The 22741-nt window shown below is 36.1% G+C and overlaps 1 protein-coding gene across 2 annotated transcripts in view; it reads right to left on the reverse strand.

Annotated features, from left to right (window-relative positions):
* LOC117403099 (SPARC-related modular calcium-binding protein 2-like) overlaps window positions 1–18701 on the reverse strand; it is a 61906-nt gene extending 43205 nt beyond the window's left edge. For both annotated transcript variants that reach the window (XM_034005059.3, XM_034005057.3), the window contains exons 1-2: window positions 18292–18701; window positions 5206–5371 (exon numbers count right to left, since the gene is read on the reverse strand). In XM_034005059.3, coding sequence (XP_033860950.1) covers window positions 5206–5371; window positions 18292–18369 — 244 coding nt within the window. In that variant the 5' untranslated portion in view covers window positions 18370–18701. The remainder of the gene's footprint in view (window positions 1–5205; window positions 5372–18291) is intronic.
* Window positions 18702–22741: the final 4040 nt, after the last annotated feature.

A 22741-nucleotide genomic window follows, 5' to 3' on the forward strand; every position in this document is an offset into this window, starting at 1 on the left:
ACAGTACTGCAGATGTTATTGGAATTGGAACTAAACCGACAGTGGACGTTATCTGCAATAACAAGGGCCTCTAGGTATATTATCATTCAGTCCTCCCCAGTACACAGTATGTACAGTACATGAGAGAAACATAAACCTTATATAACTCATATGAACAAATTAATTTCTCATTTGAGACCACTTTTCAATGAAATTCAACTCAATAAGTTTATCAAATTGAATCAATGTATTTATCAAATAGGATAAAACTTTGAAATAAAAATGTACAATGCTGTAAAACATAAAACAAGTCTGTACAGAATTGATATTTCTATCCTGAAGTAGGTGATAAATGCATTTATTTACTATTTGCACGCCCCATGTTTATTTTCATTTAGTAGCTGCTTCTTTACTATACTAATTTAGTTATGTTTCAACACTGTACTGTATTTGCTGGTACCTGTGTGTGTTTGGTCATTCCTTGAAGCTTTTTTTTAGGATGCTTCAAACACTTGGCCTAAGATAAACCATTAGTACCTCATGTTATTTATTTATACATTTTTACACCCCCTCTATTTATTAGGTGCTGTGAATGGGATACAAGGTGTTTATGTTTATGCTTTTTAGGGTTTTAGAGCCAGGGGCATACTTTTAAATCAGTCGGGCTATTTTGTATTTTATAAGGGAGATTCCCAATGGATGGAATCAGAAAAAAAAAAAAAAAAACTTTATTACTGATGAAGCCAATCCAAAAGAGGTATTTACAGAATTCAAACTAATAAACTGATTTATGACCAGGGAATGTTAATAGAAATATAAAAACAATCATGATTATGTCGAAACAGATATTGCAAGAATACATAGAACAAAGCAGATAGCTGGGGAAAGTGATGCATTGTGTTATAAATCCTGCAGCCTGTTCAGTAGCACTTTAATTTATATTTGACAAACATTCAAGGGATTCTTTATATCATCTGCATTTCTTACTTGGTTATTATCCTAAGATGTGTGTTCTCGATCATTCTCAATTTGTGTTTCTGCTTAAATCATTATTACCAGCATTATAGCCTGGGCTATAGCGGTGGAAGAAAAAAAAAATCTGCCATGACTCTAGGGTCATCTGACTTGTTGTATAATAAAAATGTATTTTGATTTATAGAGCTTAAAGCAGATGTTCTACGGAATTATGCCTCGGGTTGTCAAAAGGGTCAGAAGAATTAACTGCAGATGCTAAAAGGCAGAATTACAGGTTGTATGTGGCCCCCATTACTTACTGGCTATTGCATTCTTTCACTAGTACTGTGCCTTCAACTGGGACAGCTGGCATACCTCATAGCATGACTTGGATCACTGATGACAACCTAGATACAGTATAAGAGCGCTGCTCCATTTACCTGTAAAGCATAAAGTTAGAAAGGTACTCTCTATGACCAGCAAAGAAAGCATGGGGGACTTTTCAAAGAAAAGAAAATGTACAAGACTAGAACATTCACAATGATAAGGGGAGCTTTAAAGGGGAAGGCTTGACTTGAAAATCTGGAGGTGGCCCTTTAAGAGCCATTGTTAATAAAAAGTGGGGTCTATTAAATTGATCTTGGAGGATCAAAATACCGCCCCTGTTTAAATATTAAAATAGGCATTGTACTTGCTTTTAAAGACAACATTATATTACACACACTTTTATAGATGTTGGTTATTAAAAAGTCCCCTCATTTGATTGTTTATCTGTCCCCGTTTAGATCAATTGAAGAGAGCTATCCAGGGCCCTAAGGGATTTATTTGAATCAAAGCCAATCCCAATCTTTGCCTTTCTGCAGGCCTTTTTAGTGAATAAAAATTGCTGATTGCAATCCAACTGAAGAACTAAAGCTAATGTTTCTAACTTTCTTTTTCCAGTCTGAAAGCATGGATCATGCCAACTAGCTCCCTTGGGCAATGAACCACATTAAACAAATTGAACATTTCTGGAAGCATGAAAATAAATGCAAAAACGTAGAAAGCGATTTTTCTTTGCACAGAACATTATTAAGTCCTACGCAGTTACTGATCAAGTTCTTTTGTGTGCAATCCACAGAGTAGCTTTCATGTGGGATTCTTGGCATATTTGAATGTGTTTCTGTGCCTAACTTTGACAGTGACAGAAGATAGTGCATTTGTTATGTCTACAATCTTCTCTAAAACACTGGCATTTTACACAAAACCTAAGTGTCTTTAAGACACACACACGCACACACACAAATTCAGCTGAACACAAGCAGATCATGGTTTGCAACAGAAGAGACAGCTTTCTGGACACTTTTTACAACTAGCATGTATGTAATTTCAAAACTGAGAAAATGTCATAACACTGGGCACAGGTCTATTGTATTGCGTTCGTACAGTATGTGTGTGTGTGTCCATAATTGTGCGTGAGTGGGAGTCTCCAAGTATTATGTTCATGAAATTTGAACCTGAGAAAGATCATTAAAGATGCAGAGAAATTACTAGATTAAATCTCCATCCCCTGCAACCTGTTAACCCCAATCTGCATGTGTATCCTTAATTTTGCCCCAAATATAAAAAATCCAACATTTAGTCAAACCATTCTAAAAGCCATATACACATACAAAACACTGTATTGGTATTTTCAGTAGATTAATTTTCTATGTGAATGCGTAATTTCATTTAAAATTGTACATGTGAGTTTTCAGAGAACATGCCTTTTATATATGTGGCTAACAATCACATAATCATAACATTAGGAAACCTTAACAGTTTCTATATCCTTTCTCATTACCTCTTATAGCTCATTTATAGTCATACATTTAGTAAATACTTGTAGGAGGCAAAACAGATGAGATCCTCACAAAGAAAAACCTCAAGCACATGGAATACCTCCCTGAGCTAAAAAAAACAAGACAGGATCTCACACATTATGTTTTGTATAATACAGATTGAGAAGAAATAAAACACATTGTGGTATTTTGTCTCAGAAAGCCCTGAATTGGGAAAAACAGAAATAATTATATTGGCAACTGAAATATAAAATAGGTTAAACCTAATTATGTAAATTCTGGTTTGGTCTAACCCTGGTTCTGTTTTGAATTCCAAAATGCTATTTGTTTATTTAGCAGATGCCTTTATCTAAGGCAACTTACAGAGACGGGTGTGTGAACTGTATATCATCTGCAGAGGCACTTACAATAACGTTTCAGTTGAAAGACGGAGCACAAGGAAGTTAAGTGACTTGCTCAAGGTCACACAGTGAGTGAGCCGGAATTTGAACCAGGGATCTCTTGGTTACAGCCCTTTTCTTTAACCACTGGACCATGATATGAAAGAAATTAAATTGTCTTCGTGCAAGAGTATTTCCATTTTGTATCAGTGGATGTTCAAAAAGCACTGAAAGTTGCAAATTAATTTATTTTTCGTATCTATTTCATATCTCTGCAACACAAATGGTGCCCATCATACTGTAGGCCTTTTCTAGTCCATTCAAAGAGTAGTCAATGTGATTCTCAATCAGAACTTCAATCCAGGTGCCTTCCAGATACTTCTAGTATTGAGACATTGATTAAAATAAATTATTGGCTAGCTGCCCTGTGAGAACATAATACCAAAAACCTCCAAAAGCTTGCATATGTTACTAAAGGCCTTCAAGACTTTGGGCATCAGTTATTAAGAGCTTTACTGCACATCATTAAGGAGATCGCTACCAATATGGTCAAATCCATGCATGGCTTGACATACCAAGATTCCTAGATTATCAGCATAGAAAAACTTTTGATCCCAATTTCAATCTTGCCGATATTTAGCAAACAATTATGTGACCAAATACGATACAATATATGTCACTATATCTGAACCCACAGAGCGCTGGTAACATGCTTTGGCAGGTAAAATTTGTGCTTCATGTTCAGTTTTAGGGATTAGTTTTTGTCTGCCTGCGGTCATTGCTGTATAGTTGCAGTGTATGTGCCAATGGTGGCCAAACCAGTGAGCCATGGGAATAACTGAAGGAACATGACTGTAGAGGTACATGCAAATTTTCTGCTCTAGACTTACTCAGGCAGCCAGTTAAACATGCCTCATATTTATGGGACAGACCGACGTAATAAATCTGTACGCAATAGAGCCATCTCAGGTATTTGGATGGGGCTCCTGTCTGTCATTAGCAGACTTAAAAGTAGCTTCATGGTGGGGAGTGTGTCTTTAGTTTGCTGGTACTTCTTTACCTCAGCAAGATCCACTGTCTTCTCAAATTTTAATCAGTTTATTTCAGACCCCACACAGATATGTAATTATCAATTAAAACATCAGACTCAAAGGAGGAAGTCTGTGGTTTTGATTTTTGGCAAGTGGAGGAACTGTATTTATCAAACAGCAGTATATTGGTTAAAACAGAAATCGGATCTTCCATCCTAGCTTTTTAAATAAAAACCTTTGGAGTGCTGTTGGTACCATTGCAGATGAGCACAAATATTATAGTTAGCTTAATTCCTACTTAATTGCCCATGAAAAAGCTATTTCATGGCCATGAGGATGGGTGTGTTTTCGGGTTTATGTTTTATTAAGATGAAGCAAAAAACATTCAGACACATTAGTTTAGCCTACAATTCTTAAGATCAGAAGTGCTCAATAATACCCCTTGGAGGTTATTGTGTTGAAAGCGAAACATTAGTGTTGAGAAGGTACCACTGTATTCATTAATACAAACACATAAAGAATGTTTTCTGTGGAAAGTTTTTTTTTTTTTTGCTGATCCCACTAATGTACAGTGTGTTAACACTTATCTGTTATCTGAAATTTCATCTGAATGACAAAAAAGACCACAAGCGTTCCATATTGCATCACAATATTCATAATGTTTGTTTTTTTAACCAGTAAATAGTTTTCAATTTCAAGGTGAAGGTGGTCCTGGCAACACTATGGTTAAGGTTACAGTTACCATATTAACCTTCACCAGACTCCATGGTAAAATTAGCTTTGTTTGGCACTTTGCATATATTTGTAACCAATAGTTATAGGTACATTGAACACTCCCATAACAATCTAAGATAGGGGAAGGAGTGTTGGGTTCCCTCCCCCCATCCCCCCCCCATCCCCCCCCCATCCCCATTCCCCCCCCCCCATCCCCCATGACCAATGATGTATCAGAGTCCCTAATTGTAAAAGAAGCACTTACCTGGGTAGCTGCAACAATTTACAGAGATATAGCAACAACAGTATTTCTCTAGACACTCTTACCTTTGCAGCTGCCTCTGTACGCTATCTCTAGCTGAGGGTCTCTGCACTTGGCTCTCTGAAATTCACACCGAGTCATGAATGTTCTCCCATCTGAGGCGCAGAGTGTCTTCTGTGGTGAGCCCGTGCACTCCACATTGCATTCCTTATCTTGGTCAACTCGTAAAAACTGTGAAGGGAGGTGGAGGGGGAGAAATCATTTGTTGAGTTAAGCTGAAAACAAACCATAATCCTACCATAATCAAATAGCGTTTATTATGATTTGTCAGCTGTTAAATATATATCATGGTATCATGGTGCGTTTCATTGCCCCGCTGTTTAATAAACAGAAGTACAAAAATAAACTGCAATGATATTATAGTGATGGTGTAGCTTTAGGAGCAGGCTCTAATCTGCCAGCAACTCAGTTGTGTAAGATAGTAAGCCGCATTAAATACTAAGCTCCAGTCTAACAAATAAGTGATTGTAGCTAATAGTGGTTGTCACAATAACATAAAGGTCATGTCTACAAGGCAGATCAAAACAATGTTCTGGAACATAAGTAACATGGTTGTTTAAAAACAGATTTGAAAATAAGCACACACATCATTATTTATACTGTCTCTGAAACCTCAACTAGATATACATTAGCCACAAGAATATAATTCGCTCTTGGGGTGAATGACAAGTCAAGCTCATGAGTACAAAGTTGCTACTGTAATAGTAACTACTTTACAGTGGCAGAGGAATAGTAGGTGCAGCTGGGGTGACTGCACAGGGTCCCACGCACTCAGGAGGGCCCTAGAGGGGTCCGAAAGGTTTGGAAAAAAAACCACTTAACAGTGATAATATCCTTCACATTTATACAGACGTGCTCAAATTTGTTGGTACCCTTACAGCTCATTGAAATAATGCTTCATTCATCCTGCAAAGTGATGAAATTAAAAGCTATTATATCATGTATACTTGCATGCCTTTGGTATGTCATAGAATAAAGCAAAGAATTATCAATAATCAGTCATTCAGCCTATTTAAATGGAGAAAAGTAGTCACTGTGCTGTTTGGTATCATTGTGTGCACCACACTGAACATGGACCAGAGAAAGCAAAGGAGAGAGATGTCTGAGGAGATCAGAAAGAAAATAATAGACAAGCATGGTAAAGGTAAAGGCTACAAGACCATCTCCAAACAGCTTGATGTTCCTGTGACAACAGTTGCAAATATTATTAAGAAGTTTAAGGTCCATGGAACTGTAGCCAACCTCCCTGGGCGAGGCCGCAAGAGGAAAATCAACCCCAGAGTGAACAGAAAGATAGTGCGAATGGTAGAAAAAGAACCAAGGATAACTGCCAAAGAGATACAAGCTGAACTCCAAGGTGAAGGTACGTCAGTTTCTGATCGCACCATCCATCGCTTTTTGAGCGAAAGTGGGCTCCATGGAAGAAGACCTAGGAGGACTCCACTTTTGACAGAAAAACATAAAAAAGCCAGACTGGAATTTGCTAAAATGCATATTGACAAGCCACAATCCTTCTGGGAGAATGTCCTTTGGACAGATGAGTCAAAACTGGAGCTTTTTGGCAAGTCACATCAGCTCTATGTTCACAGTTGAAAAAATGAAGCTTTCAAAGAAAAGAACACCATACCTACAGTGAAACATGGAGGAGGCTCGGTTATGTTTTGGGGCTGCTTTTCTGTGCCTGGCACAGGGTGCCTTGAATCTGTGCAGGGCACAATGAAATCTCAAGACTATCAAGGCATTCTGGAGCGAAACGTACTGCCCAGTGTCAGAAAGCTCTGTCTCAGTCGCAGGTCATGGGTCCTCCAACAGGATAATGACCCAAAACACACAGCTAAAAGCACCCAAGAATGGATAAGAACAAAACATTGGACTATTCTGAAGTGGCCTTCTATGAGTCCTGATCTGAATCTTATCGAACATCTATGGAAAGAGCTGAAACTTGCAGTCTGGAGAAGGCACCCATCAAACCTGAGACAGCTGGAGCAGTTTGCTCAGGAAGAGTGGGCCAAACTACCTGTTAAGAGGTGCAGAAGTCTCACTGAGAGCTACAGAAAACGTTTGATTGCAGTGACTGCCTCTAAAGGTTGTGCAACAAAATATTAGGTTAGCGGTCCCATCATTTTTGTCCAAGCCATTTTCATTTGTTTTCTTATTTACAATATTATGTTGAATAAAAAATCAAAAGCAAAGTCTGATTTCTATTAAATATGGAATAAACAATGGTGGATGCCAATTACTTTTGTCAGTTTCAAGTTATTCCAGAGAAAATTGTGCATTCTTCGTTTTTTTGTGGAGGGGTACCAACAAATTTGAGCACGTCTGTATTTGCAGTTGTTATCTTCAGTACCAGTAATTCAGTTTTTATTCTCCCTCGTTTCATCAGGTACTGCTATTCTAATAATTATGTGTTTTTTTTTAAAATGACTGAATTAAAATTAGCTTCTTAACTTTTTTTCCCCCTCCTAACTGTCTTTGCATGGAGGCTGGTATGAGGCACTGTTTTATGTTTCGTTGGCCTCTCTTTTTCAAACTTCGAGACCACTTGTACTAGTGGTCTCTCAATATTGCAAAACAGTTTCCTACTATCTTTGTGGAAGGTTTTGGGGTACTGTTCAGCAGTCTTTTGCAGTTATATTTTGTGTGCGTGATTTATCCTGTAGTTTAGGTGGAAGCTGTTAATGAGAACATTTCTGTGAATTTCTGTGGAATCCTGGAGGGACTGGTGATAAACTTGTTAGCTTGTGATTAGAAAGAGTGTAGTATTGGAAGTAAAAATGCCACAAAATGCAATTCAAGTAGTTGAGTAGAAAAGCTTCTTATTACATGTAGTTGTGTACTGTTTCATACATGCTAACATTCTGAGAATAAAGTATTGTTAAATATTGAACACTTGGCATGTTTTATGTTTCTAAAAGTATTACATAAAGGTCAGGGCCCACAATAAGGCCGATCTTTCTCTTCCTCCACCACTGCTACTGTACCATAACATTGTTGTTGACTGTGTTGTTGTATATTACAATGGCATTCCAAAAGAACATAAAAGCAAACTTAGAAGAGTATTAAAAAAAAAAAACATGTATCTTAACCTTGTCTTGGGCTTCAACCATCTTGCCACTCTCCCTGATTTTTGTTAGCATTTTCTGCCTATTTATTGATGAATTCAGTAAGGTTACTCAATGGAGTTTGCATTACATTATATAATAAAGGCTGGTGTATAATATCAGCGTCTTTTTATCTCTGGTGCTAGCTTTTATTATAAATGTCAATGGTACTGCTGCAGCAGACATTTCCAGATGGTGACCATATGGAATGGATTTCTGCCTGACAAAAGCTGGCTTTTTTTTTTACTAGAGATAAACATATGCATTTGATAAGACACTTGCCACGACATCTAAGAAGTAAATGAAACACTAAATGTGTTTCCAAATGATTTTATTATTAATAAATTCAAAATAAACACCAGAGATACAGGGCAATTCTGCACTCTCTAGACTATAAACTATTTATTGTTTCTTTATATACTTTAGACACAATTGTTTTCCATCTCATTGTAGTCCAGAAAAGTCGACATACTAAGTCTTATATTTTTTACATCATCATTCAACATACTGTAAGATATGACTCTTAGGGCAGCAGTGTGGATTAGTGGTTAGGGCTCTGGACTCTTGACCGGAGAGTCGTGGGTTCGATCCTAGGTGGGGGACACTGCCGCTGTACCCTTAAGCAAGGTACTTTACCTAGATTGCTCCAGTAAAAACCCAACTGTATAAATGGGTAATTGTATGTAAAATAAATAAATAATAATAATGTGATATCTGTATAATGTATAATGTGATATCTTGTTACAATTGTAAGTCGCCCTGGATAAGGGCGTCTGCTAAGAAATAAATAATAATAATACAAAAGAGCTGTTAGTTCCTGAGTCACTTTGAGATGGCCCATTAAGATTTTGTTTTGGAACCAAGAAATATATGAAAAACCCAATCGACATGCTATAGTATGCTTTTGGAATACCATCAAACACTTTTTTTGGATGGATCACACTGCCAGGATATAGGCCAAAATATTTTTTCAGTTTTGTAACATGTAAGTGGCTTCTGGACATGTCTCCTTCTCTCTAGATGTCTAAATGACAACTGTTAAATTTGGTATTGCCAAACGCATTCTCATGTTGGTAATTTTCCTGAAGGTTCTTATTTGACCAGTTTCTATTTCCATCTATTGTTTATTACTGAGAATTTAAACAATGCAATTGTGTAACCTATTCTAAAAAAGAAATACCTTTCTGTTTAATCTAAAACATTTCCAACCATCTTTACAAGACCCGGACATTGTAATCCCTCATTTCCATTCATTTGGTAATGTATAATAGCATCAACATAGCACGGTCACAACATAGCTTTACAGTGCCCAAGGATAAAGGCATTTATTCTTTATCTCTGCACCTGGATTGCATTACATCAGACACGTGGTAGTGTATATTACCCAATTAAAATGAGTAAAATAGGAAAGTCCCTATTTAAATCTATTAAGTATACCTTTATTTCCCTCCATCTAAATTAGTGTTTTTTTTATGACAAAACCATATAAATCCCCATTTGAAATGCAGGGGCTGAATTAAGGGTAAACCTTAACTATGTGTAGCAAGCCTTATTGTACTGTTTATTGCAGCTACCCCTTTAAGAGACACTTCATGTTGCACATTTAGGATACCCTAAAGTATTGGAGCTACACATAGTTTTCAGGAAATATACAGACTCTTAAGATTTTTGCTCAATTAAAAAAATTATAATTCAAATTACTTGTGGAATGATAATATTTAAAGTAGATGAATGAAAAATTTCAAAATTAACTTCAGAGCTTGAAAAGCTTGAAGTTCTGGACTTTCCTAAAGTACATTATTACATAATAATATTACTTCATCAAGCCTGTTATGAAATAAGGAACATTAATTTATGAACTGACCTATTGATGGATTTTCCCCCGTAAAGTATATTGCACAAAATTCCAAAGGTCTTTAAAAGGCAAACAAATCATCAGCCGCTAAAGCAAAACCTTCTTGTCAACTTTCATCATACATCTTTAAAAGGAATAACCGCTTGGAACGTATAAAAGGGATGTAGCCAGCAGGGAAATTGGTTTAACTAATGGCCTTGAATTTGACTTTAAAGTAAAAACACTGATGAAATATATTTTCACACAGTGGATTTTCTAGGCATGGAAGTGAGACTGTACTCCTCTGCCCTGGGGGACAAAAGAGTTTCCTTAAGGAAATACCCCTCTAGTTCTTCCCATGAAGCAGATCAGAACATATCCACATTCTCATTAGACTGAAGGTTGCAGCTGTTGTATTTGTACTGGTCCTGATAGGAGAAAGCAAGTACCAAGAAAAATTAGCAGTCTATCCCAGTCAATCTTGAAAACTATAGTACTATAAATTGTAAGGAAAAATCTTGTCTGACTAATTTTGGGGTGACTATTTAATTCATAAACTCGGGCACATTGTTTTTTTTTGGCCATCCACTTGAACCAAGAATGAGTCCCAAATTCGGTATAGTTCAAGGTTTTGTCTTCATGCACACCCATAAAATTGTGTTATTCATGGATATATCCTTTTAAAAGTCATGTAATTATGATTTTGTCCTCCTTCTTAGATAAACTCCTGTAGTAAGCATGAATCCAATTACTGGAGAAAAGATAAGTATAACAAGTTACATCTCTGGCTTTTTTTATGAATGCAATTAGAGTTTCACTTTTGATGCATTATTTTACGATTCTGAGATATAACAATGTCTTTTCCATCCTTTTCTCTCTCTCTGTCTCTCTCTTATATTGTAATTAAAACATGTAATCCACAGTAATAACATGATAAATACAAGTTGGATTAGTTTACCAGGTAAGGTTGCAACAGCTACAACACAGGGATCAAAAAACAATTAAATACCACCCTGGGGCAGCTTGCTAGAGACATGTCTCAATGGGCCAAACATAAATAACACACCTGCCTTTACGTTAATATTATTATTATTTATTTCTTAGCAGACGCCCTCATCCAGGGTGACTTACAATTGTTACAAGATTATACATTATATAGATATCACATTATTTTACATACAATTCCCCATTTATACAGTTGGGTTTTTACTGGAGCAATCTAGGTAAAGTACCTTGCTCAAGGGTACAGCAGCAGTGTCCCCTACTGGGGATTGAACCCACGACCCTCTGGTCAAGAGTCCAGAGCCCTAACCACTACTCCACACTGCTGCCCTGCTAATAGTTAAAAGGAAGAAAGCATTCTCTGTATAGCAGTTGATAAAATCCTGCAGGATCTCCACATTTTTGGGTAAAGGGGTATGAAGTAAAAAGAGAATGTGTTGATGTCCAGACTAACCTACACTTCAATATTCAGGCTTTACTTCCTTTATTCCAAGATTTACTTTCGGAATGCTGCAGCAGGACAACTAAACAGATTAGATGTGTTTTTTTTTATATACCTGAATAGACATTGTTTTGTTTTGTTTTTTGTTCTCATGATATACTGGATCATTGTTGTTGTAAATAAACTATATTTCAAACTTACAAACTGCAAAACGCAAGTTGCAAAGTTGAATAGATTGGTATAAGTGAACATCCAGTATTTCAGTATTCCTTTATCTATTACCACTCCTAAAAAAAAAAATGGTATCAGACTATAAAACAAAAGATGGAAGGTAGTTATTAGTCATTAATATTTGGCAGGTGGTAATGACAAGGTTTCAATCCAAGAGCAAGCCAAATTGCTGTTGTTAAATGAAGACATGGTCTAGCTGAAGCACGACCCCGTGTTAATTGACCATTTTGAAACGTGTCATATTTTCTATTAATTCTTTAGTTCTGGGTCACTGGCCACCGATGTCCTCAGAAGTCCACAGGACTGCAATCCTCTTCTGCAGCTGTAACCCCTGTGCTCACACCCTTCTTTGTTCACAACTCGCTTTGAAAGGAATGAAAGACCTGTCGGAAATCTAGGGCTCTGCTCAACCTAACTGGGTCAACATCTTGTCAGGCCAAACTCATTTACTTCACCCGCAGCAGAGCCCAGCAAATCCATACTAAGCTATCTGAAAGTCAGAAGTTTGTGGTTTTTTGGGGGGGGGGGGGGGGGATAAGGTAAAGGAGACACTATGTTTGTTACTCGTTCATGGTTTTTTTTTAAGTACATACCAGTGGAGAACATGTACTATTCTTTAAAATGTCTAAATAAGGTATTATTTGAAAGACAAGATTTAAAAAAAAGACAATTTAGTAGTTTATGAAGACCGGCTTAAGACAGATTACATTTTATGATAGGTAGACGACTAAAAGCTAAGACTGATTTCTATGACTGTTAAGTAAAGCTCTGTTCTAAGCTCCCAACCTTTCTTTTCCCTTTATCTTATGTCACTCTCTACAAACTCTGTTATTTTAATGGTAACTCAGGTTTCAGGATGCATGTGTGGGGATTACCTTTAATGAGTTTATTCCCAATGGAATCGCAACATCTGGGTTCAGAAGTTACACTTTTTTCACCCCATCTTAACTAACTTAAAACTGGGTTTGGTTCAACTCTCAAAGTGGCAAATAATTAGTCGAGACAACCTTAGAATTGGAGAAATTTCAAAAGAATTATTGAATTAAATTCAGTTAGTGAGTTTGTAGCTTCTAGATTTCACAAAATAATTCCATTCCATGCACAACGGAAAACATTTTTCCCCTCAAAAATGCAATCAGCACCAGGGCGAACCCCAAGTTGCTGCACACTGAGGCATTTTCAGACACATAACTTGTGCACAAAACAATGCAATACAATACTTCCTGTGTTTCAAGTGAAACTTGATCCAGAGACATCTGTCCTTCTGTCTTTCATGTCAACCTTTTCCCTTCCCTTCAGGGATTCAGCTGAAAACACTAAATAATAGCTGCTGAACAATTCCACATCAGTACCTACTAACTCTATGAAGGGATGTGGAACCTCCTTGAGGAGATTAATTGTACCGCCCCCATATTTAGATGGAATTCTTGATGCGTTAGGAAACTGTAAGGAATTCCTAACTGAAGCTGATCAGAATTAAAGCGTTCAATAGAACTACTAACAGGTAAACAGCTAACCCGTTGACATTAAAACTTTGTGAGGTATTAGTATTAGATGGTGATGTATATAGACTTAAGTACTTGGCCCCCACACCCCCAAAAAACAGGCTCTGTATTTATAAAGCATGCAAGTATGAATATTACAATGTTTGGCAATGTTTTATGAATATGAGTAAGTGATTTTTTAAAATTAATATCCAGATTTATTTAGATTTTTATTTTTTTTGTAGATTCCCTGGGATCCAAGGACCATGATTTTGCAACCATTTTTGTAAGTAGAAAACCAAAAAAAAAACTTTTATGGAAATGAAATTAGAAGAACACTAAAAAGTAGAGATAAAACACATTGATTCTTGAATTTCGGTAGCCAGTCATTAGTCACTGCACTTACCACATTGCCTTTAATGAAGCATTGTCCATATCATAAAGCCTCAACACAGTATGGCACAATTGTTAAGCTTCACTCAAGCATCAGTATATTCACAGAGGACCCAGGGCCATGCATAATTAAACAACCTTCTTTCTTATTTCACAGGCCTGTTACTTTCAGACATGCTAATCAAATTCTCTTAAATCAGCTTTTAAGCTTCTGCCATATTGATTAAAGTCTCTCTTTTTTTAATACACACTGGGAACATATTGTGTTGTATTATAAAAATGCAAAGAAAAAGCCACGATGAGTATAGGGCTAGGGATAATGGGGAACCTTTCAATAGCACACCAGTGGAGCTGGCGAGAAGGAGCGTGAAATTCTCACCCCAGGAATTTCCTGCTGTGGCTGTGTGATTCGGTGGTTTCCAGCTTGATACAAGGAAGACACTGACAGGCCTTAACCAAGCTATTAACTCAATCAAAGGGAGAAGCATAATGAATAATTGCTTTGAATAATGGGACTGAACTTTGAGATTTGTGTGAAGAAATAACAGGTGCAGCATTAATGGTCTGGGAGTATGCTATTATTTTAAGGGTGTATGGTGTTTTTCTATTATTTTAAGGGTGTATGGTGTTTTTCTATTATTTTAAGGGTGGATGGTGTTTTTCTATTATTTTAAGGGTGGATGGTGTTTTTCTATTATTTTAAGGGTGGATGGTGTTTTTCTATTATTTTAAGGGTGTATGGTGTTTTTCTATTATTTTAAGGGTGTATGGTGTTGTTCTATTATTTTAAGGGTGGATGGTGTTTTTCTATTATTTTAAGGGTGTATGGTGTTGTTCTATTATTTTAAGGGTGTATGGTGTTTTTCTATTATTTTAAGGGTGTATGGTGTTTTTCTATTATTTTAAGGGTGGATGGTGTTTTTCTATTATTTTAAGGGTGGATGGTGTTTTTCTATTATTTTAAGGGTGTATGGTGTTTTTCTATTATTTTAAGGGTGTATGGTGTTTTTCTATTATTTTAAGGGTGTATGGTGTTTTTCTATTATTTTAAGGGTGTATGGTGTTTTTCTTGCTTGAATGAAATGTGTTTGGAAAGGATGGGAATGTTTGAAACACACCCTAATAAACAATAATACATCTAGCGTTTCTATTGCCTGATTGGTATGAAATGTTTTTTTTCTGAGGTAATTAAGACATTTTTACTGCCCAGCACAAAATCCAATATATTAATTTGTGTTATGTTCCAAGCTATCAGCTTCCTTGATCAGACATTAATTAGATGCAAATATACTGGACGGTAATTTACTAGTACTAGGAGCAATGCTTTAAACTTGGCAAACAGTTTAAATGTCTCCTCCAAAAGGACATGCTAATGCATTATGAATAAAGGACAATATTTGGGATGTTTCACAGGCTGGTGCTACACAGTTCTTTTTTTGTTGTATTGCCATGCATTTGATTTCATCTCTGTCCAGACCATAGTTCCAATGGTTAAATTCACATTACCTTAGACACACTGAGTGGAATGGGCTCAGTTGGGAATAAAGGCTCTGTTAGTGTAATATAAACTAAAGTTTAGGCTGGATCCCAACTTTGAATTTGGGAAACCGAAAGGGAAGAAGTCCAAATATTGCCAATGAAATCACAGCATGCTCCAATGCTTGTTTAAAACATTTAACAGCAAATATATGCAAAAAATATGCTGACTGAATGGATCTAAACAGTGGTAAATCTAAATGCTATCACAGTTTAAATATTAAAGATAAGAACAAACCTTGCATTTTACTTATTTTTAAAGACAAATAAGGACTTACTGCAGATCCATGTGTTAACTTAATTATTCTGTCTTACTTATGCAAGATCAGAGTTGTGTCATCTAAAAACTGTGGGATAGAGGCCGTGGTCTTTCTGCTACTAAGAGCATGGTTAGATAAGGATTGAAAGCAAAGTAACATAGTAGTGAATAAATCTGCTTCCAGAAAAATGTGTAAGGGCCATATTTTCAAAGCATTACCTCCAGTTTTTAACTCCTATTTTTTGAAAGGAGAAAAAACAATGATGTAAATGTTACAAAATGAGAAACAAACACCTTGAGGGTGCTTAAGAGAACTTGGATTATATCACTTGGTTGCTTGGTTCTAGTTATGTAAAACCAACAGGCAGTACCTCTAAGTCTTGTTGCGACTATGATGGTAATATGGGGAAAGACAGCAGATAAAATACAAAATATAAACAGTTTCAGTAATCAGTGGTTTGTATATGTAATGCAGGCTTTCCCCACATTTTATTGTACATAGAGAAAAAAAAAATGTTAATTCATGTATAGTGAAATTTAAAATTACTGTATGTGAGTAAGCTTGGTTATCGGATAACAAGGCATAATAAAGAACATCCATTTTATAACTGAATTAAGCGGTTTCAGTTGCAAGAGTAACAAAAAAATCAAGCTATATATATATAGGGCAGCTGGCTCTTTGAGCTAATATATATATATATATATATATATATATATATATATATATATATATATATATATATATATACTGTATATATATGATGGTCATCTATTGCCATTAGGGTAACTCTTTCCAATACTTCCTGCATTTCATGGCATGAATGTCAAATGCCACCTTCACCTTGAGTTAACAACTTCAGGAATTGGTTCCCATCTGGGTGTCAAGACTTCTGGGTCATCACATAAATAACATCCACAGGTACAGCAGCTGTCACTCTCGCTATTAAATCATCAAAGGCACGCACAAACTGGGTGAAAATCTCAGTGTAGTTTTCCAGTCTGTTTTCATCATTTCAAGTTTGGTATTCAATGCATTTTTTAAATTTATTTTTTGTTTAAATAATGTTCTAGAACATTCAAACAACCTTCAAATAGAGTACTGTTGCACAGATGTGACATTAATTCATGTATCTGGAAACATATTGGTATGTATTTTAATTAAAGTCTGGTTATTTAATTCAGTAAACGGTTCGCTTCAGTAGAGATTTAGTGATGTTCAAGATGTAAGTTTGCAGTCACTTTGTAGTGTTAGTAGTGCAAAAACAACACCAAACATAAACCAAAGACCTGTATGACTAATAACCTGAACAGCAGGGTTTTAAATATACTTTGGCTGTTAGTGGGGCCAGCCATGTGTACATACAATTTTAAACGCCTTGATTCATTAAAAGCGTGAGAAAAAAGAATCATGAAATCGGACTCAGTGTAATATTATTCAAGCTAAAATAGGTGGACAGACCTGTGCAGCCCACTTGATCTTTGCAGAGTGAGAGTGCACATGACTCTCTGGCCTCCACACCGTGTTCTATAATCTTCTAGTTTGTCTATTTTTCTGGTGCATTTAGCACTTGGTGGAATTATAGCTTCAGCAAGCACTACGGAATGAATAAACCAAAGGTGTCACTGCAGCTTCTTGGCTGTGGAGTTTAGTCCGGGGTACAATTGAACACATTTTGTTTTTGTATACCTGACATTATACTTTGCCTTACTGTAGGTTAAATAAACCGTCACAAGCATATGTATTGGGGTTTTATGCTGCTCTTTAAAAAGTCTAAATATTTGACATACCCCAGCCTCCACACCAAGCTTTAACTGGAGCACAAGGAAAATAATAACTTATTTAGGAGTATAAATTATGGTATATAAATGCAGACTACTATATTTAAATCAAATTAGACTCACAATGCTACAGTAATGAATCCCCCCAAAAATGCAAACCGTATTAAAATATGTTGTTTGTTTTTTATTCTTATAGGATATTGTTTCGTGATATTGTTTGAAATAACATGGCATCATGCCATGTTGTCAAACATATCAATGTTAATACCTATACCAACAAATACAGCATTCACAAATGTTTAGGACAATTTCCTCATCTATTTTATTGACGTTGTTTTCGCCTCCTAAAGATCCCCGCTGCTCAGAATAATGACACTAAGAACTGTGGAAGTGTTTTAACTGTCTGTCCCAAAACACCTTTCTATTCCCACCTTCATCTTTTATTCTTAATTTTCTGTATTCCGGAGTATTGGATCATTATCTGAAATGTTTAACACCAAACCCTTCTGTGTTGGACAAAACTGTAAATCTCATATGTGTGGGATAGTTTAAAAAATATCTAAAATAGGGTTGCATATCACATAAAATACATAATATGTTCAATCTCCCCAAATCATAATCAAATAATCCTTTCTGGTTGTCTTTTTCAACACCCATCTCTCTCCCATTCCTTCTCCTCTCTCCGTTCTACTGAAGAATTTATCAGCTTTTTAAATGTTTAAACTCTCCAGCTTTCCAAATGACTTCTTGATTTAGGCTCTACATAAATCCCTCACTCTGCCTGCTCCTCTTTCTACGTATCATTTCAAATGTGTCAGCTTTTTTTTAAAAAAAAATATAAGAAACAAAAAGTAGCACAAAAACCAAACAAACAAGTTGTTTAGCCCACAGAATAATGTAAACACAGTGTAAATAGTACCCCCCACCCCCACACACCCCCATATCAAACCACATTAAAGCAGTTACATTATGCATGAACAAACACATATACATGTGTGCAATAATACATATCAGTATGTTTTCTTACCGTGAGTGCTGAGAATTTCTGTGGATATACTGTGGGGGCATGCAGGATCATTAGCAGGAAAAGACACTGAAGTAGCATCCTGATATGACTAGAACTGCTAAACGTGTCAGGTTTCTCAGGGTTTTTTTCCCCCTAATTAGTTTTCCTCTGTGAGCTTTCCTTTCTCAGAGAGAGACCCTAAATCCTCAGATCCGTTGGCTGCTACGTTCTAGTATTTTTGTTGGTGGTAGGTAGTTCTCAGAAACACAAAATAAAATAATTAGGCTCTCTTCCTTCTTGCTCTGCCAAAATCAACTTCTTTTCTTTCTCTCTTCCAGCTTCTTCTTCTTTGGCGTGTCACTTCAGATTGCTCCCCCACCCTCTGCTCTTCTGACTTTTCTGAGCTTCTCTGTGACCCCTTTCTTCTTCTTCTCTCCCAGCCCCCCCCCCCTATGTGTCAGTCAGATCTCTTATCAGATGCTGGCTCTCCCCTCTCTTCTAGGTAGGTAGTTTTTGTAGAGATCTCTCATCTGCTGGTAGCTAGTTTAAAGGATGTGTGTGTGTGTGTGTGTGTGTGTGTGTGTGTGTGTGTGTGTGTGTGTGTGTGTGTGTGTGTGCGTGTATGTGTGTGTGTGTGTGTGTGTGTGTGTGTGTGTGTGTGTGTGTATGTGTGTGTGTGTGTGTGTGTGTGTGTGTGTGTGTGTGGTGATTAACTACCGTAGGCAATGCTTGTTTATATATATATATATATATATATATATATTTTAAAGAAAAATAAAAACAAAGGTAGGTGAAAGAGTTCCACGGCGTGCACTTGTATGAGTATGTGTTTGTGTGAAAATGAAGTGCATGCCACAGAATCTTCAAGCATTGACTGAAGTCTTTCTCTGTTTCACTGCCTCACTCACTCACTCTCTCCAAGCTCTTTCATTCCAGCCAGCCTCCAAAGCGTTTCTCCTCCCAGACTTGCTGATACTCTGTTGACTGATTGATTAACCCCTTGACACTAGATTTACTCTCCAAAAACGACTATCCCGAAAAGAAAAAGAAAAAAAAAATGAGAAAGATATACAACCCAAGCCTGGTCTGCCTTTTAGGAAGAATAAAGAAAATAATAAATAATACAAAAAAAAAAACATAAGAAGAAGAAAAAATGATCCAAGAGAAAGGTTTGCTACTGTAGTACTGCTAGTGATAATTAGCTGTTCTTTAATTATCTGAAAATTCAAGTTATAGTTACTTCTTGTGTTTTATTTATTGCTTTGTGTAATAGAGGCAATACTGCTATCATATTACGTAACATCTTATTTATATGAAATATCAAAGGTGACATTCCTTTAATAAATCTCTGTATTTATCAATGTACAGAGAAGATGGACACACTTTATTTGCCAATTTTTTGTGCTTCTCTTTGAGAGGGAGGCAGTGTAACCTAGTGGTGAAAGTTTGGGATACAGTTTTCCTGTTTTCAAATCCCAGCACAACTGCCAGCTTGCTGTATGACCCATGGCAAATCAGTCTATCCAACTGTGAAATTGGCTACACGGTAAATCCTAGCAGTAAGTAAACAGTATCTGAATTTTTTCCCCGAACAAAAACAAACAAAGTCACTTTGACCTCACGGCTAGATACTATAAACAAGTGTCGGATTTGAAGATATATCATCTATAAAAAGGTGCAGCTTTTGTTCAAAGCAAACAAAGCAAGCTGTTTTCAGTAGCATGAATATATGTAACCTCTTTCTGAACTGTTGTGGTATTACATATGGCAGATTTAAATGAAAGTTAACTTTTTGTAGGTGTCTCCAATTTCTTTTATCCATGAACCTAACCCATGGCTAGTTTAACCCATGTCACTTCCAGAGACAGCCCTATAGGCCATGTCTGTCCAAAATGGACCCTTCCACTCCTGGTCTTTGTTCCAACCCTGTTCCAATTAAATCTCCATCCAGACCTTGAAGTAGATAATTATATCGTTGTACCTGTTAAACCTGGAGTGGAATAGCCCTCCAGGACCGTGATTGGACACCCCTGTTATAGGCCCTATACTTTAGCTGAATAGATTTCGATGTAACGTAAAAATTAGCTTCATGTGAAAAAAAATCTTCTCTTCTGTACTGCTTCCAAACAGACCCTCATATTTGTTTTTAGTACCCTCAAGGTAGTCATTTAATATAGGTACAGCGAGGTATTGAAACATTCCTACAATTGTTTGTTTAAACAATACAATCAGTTGTTTTGCACAAAACAAAAAAATGACCATGAAATGCTCATTTTTTTCTTATGATACCAGTATTTCACTTTACTAATATAACCATAAATATAACATTGGTGACCCTTTTGGAAGGAAGCTTAAAAAGGAAAATATAGAAATGAACCTTTAACTGCTTGTTTATGTTACCAATATCAATGCTATATAACTACTAAAAATGTGTGTCTTTCTCTCTGTGGGCTTAGCATTTCATCTAAAGGCTTCATCACTGTTACAATGATGTAGGTGTTAGCCTGGTGTGTCTGTCTGAATTAAATTCTTGATAGATTAACTTCTATATCAGAGAGTTCCCTTTAATTGTTATGGTATTATTTGCAGGCTAGATTACATATTTATATTAGTCTAAGGGCATTACTCTTTCCCCATTATTCTTTTGTTTTAAAAACACCTTTACACTTAATATTTCCCTTCCATTACGAAGACATTTGGAAATGATGTTGTAAAACATTTTGTGAGGCAGTCCACTGAAAACACATGCTGTAACTGAGGATGTCACCCTTATTTGCTCACATTTTATACATGTGTTCTTCTTTTCCATCACTAGTGAACTGTGCTACATAATGCAAGCAAAGAATGTGCAACAAACTGGGGTTAACTTGATGTGCTGGCTCCCATCTATCTATCATCCTGACAAACTTGTACTCAGTTATAAGCTGCAGTGGTCGTTGATATTAGTTTAATACCGCAAGCAGAAATACTTAGCTAATGCATGATTTGTATTATAGGTGGTTTTAGTGGTTTCTTTTTAGTATTTCCTAATTCTCTATATGGCCCAGCTCAAATACAATAAATATGAGTAATAGATTTAACAAATAGCTTTGTCGAAAGGGATCTGAACTACTTCTACATTCACATGAAAAACGTATTAATATGAGTGCAAAAAATCCAAACAGCAGCAAATGTGAATTGACAATTACTGTAGTTTGGAAGATACAGTCAAACCTGATGTGAAGACAGCTCAAGAGGCTGTCTAAAAGTGCTCACAATAGAGAGCCAGATGGCTTTTATTTACAGGTGATTTAACATGTAAAATGTATACCTGGGATTTCTCAGAGAGGATACAATAGAGAGGTGGCCTTTCTACGGAGACAGGCTTTAGTTCTGTCTTAAATGTAATTATTCAGACAAGAAGCTGTGTAGCCAAAGCAATCCTATGGACAACAATTGCTTCTACGTGTGTGTGTGTGTGTGTGTGTGTGTGTTATTTTTTTTATCACTGTCTTAGGAAATAAAAATGTTTTCACCTTTTATGAAGTCTACTGCAGTAAAAGCATACCAAGGTGTAATAAACATAGAAATTGATAAGGTATGGTAAAGTATGTGGAAGCATGGTAAACCACTAAATAAGTACTGTGACATTGTACTGTGCATTTTAGTGCACACATACAGTACTGCAGAACAGACAAGACTACATCAGCATTGTGGTTTGGCTTAATGTCTGCATGACAAAGACAAGCATCTCTTTTGTGGATTAGGTTAATGTAAACAGACCTACATCCACATGAACCTGTTTGTTTTAGTAAGAATTTAATTAATTCATTTCCATAATGTAGCCAACAAACTTTTTCTATCCGTCAGTGTCATGCATATATAGCTTCTTCGTACTTTCTGATTTACTTTAATTATAGGTATTTAGTGCCCTCTGCTGGTCATGCACAGCCACTTAACTTACATTCTTATTTGATAGAGATATATGGTTCTCTGTGTTTTTTGTGTTTGTATGCATTTAGGCGCTTTATAAAATAAAGATTATTATTATTATTATTATTATTATTATTATTATTATTATTATTATTATATAGATCATATGTCAAAAAGCATTTTTGTGTTCCAAAATGCTACATTCTGCATTTTAATCTTGATGACAGAACCCATTCCAATGTGAGATGTGCCCATATTAAAGTAGCTTCAAATGTAATTTGAATGGCTTTTTTTTATTTGTCATTTTCCTACAGTCTCTCCTAGCTGGACTGAGAAACTGCAAACTCAATTCATCTAGTTTCCTCTCCCCATCCCACTCAGAGAATATCACTACAGTACCACACTGGCAACTATCAGTCACGAGAATATATATATATATATATATATATATATATATATATATATATATATATATATATTATGAATCCATAATTGTAATACAATCAAAAATATACAAATATACAATGTGTTGATCATGGGAATGTGCTTAAACTGCACT

This window comes from Acipenser ruthenus, chromosome 5 (genome assembly GCF_902713425.1).
Source record: "Acipenser ruthenus chromosome 5, fAciRut3.2 maternal haplotype, whole genome shotgun sequence".
NCBI classification, from domain to species: domain Eukaryota; kingdom Metazoa; phylum Chordata; class Actinopteri; order Acipenseriformes; family Acipenseridae; genus Acipenser; species Acipenser ruthenus.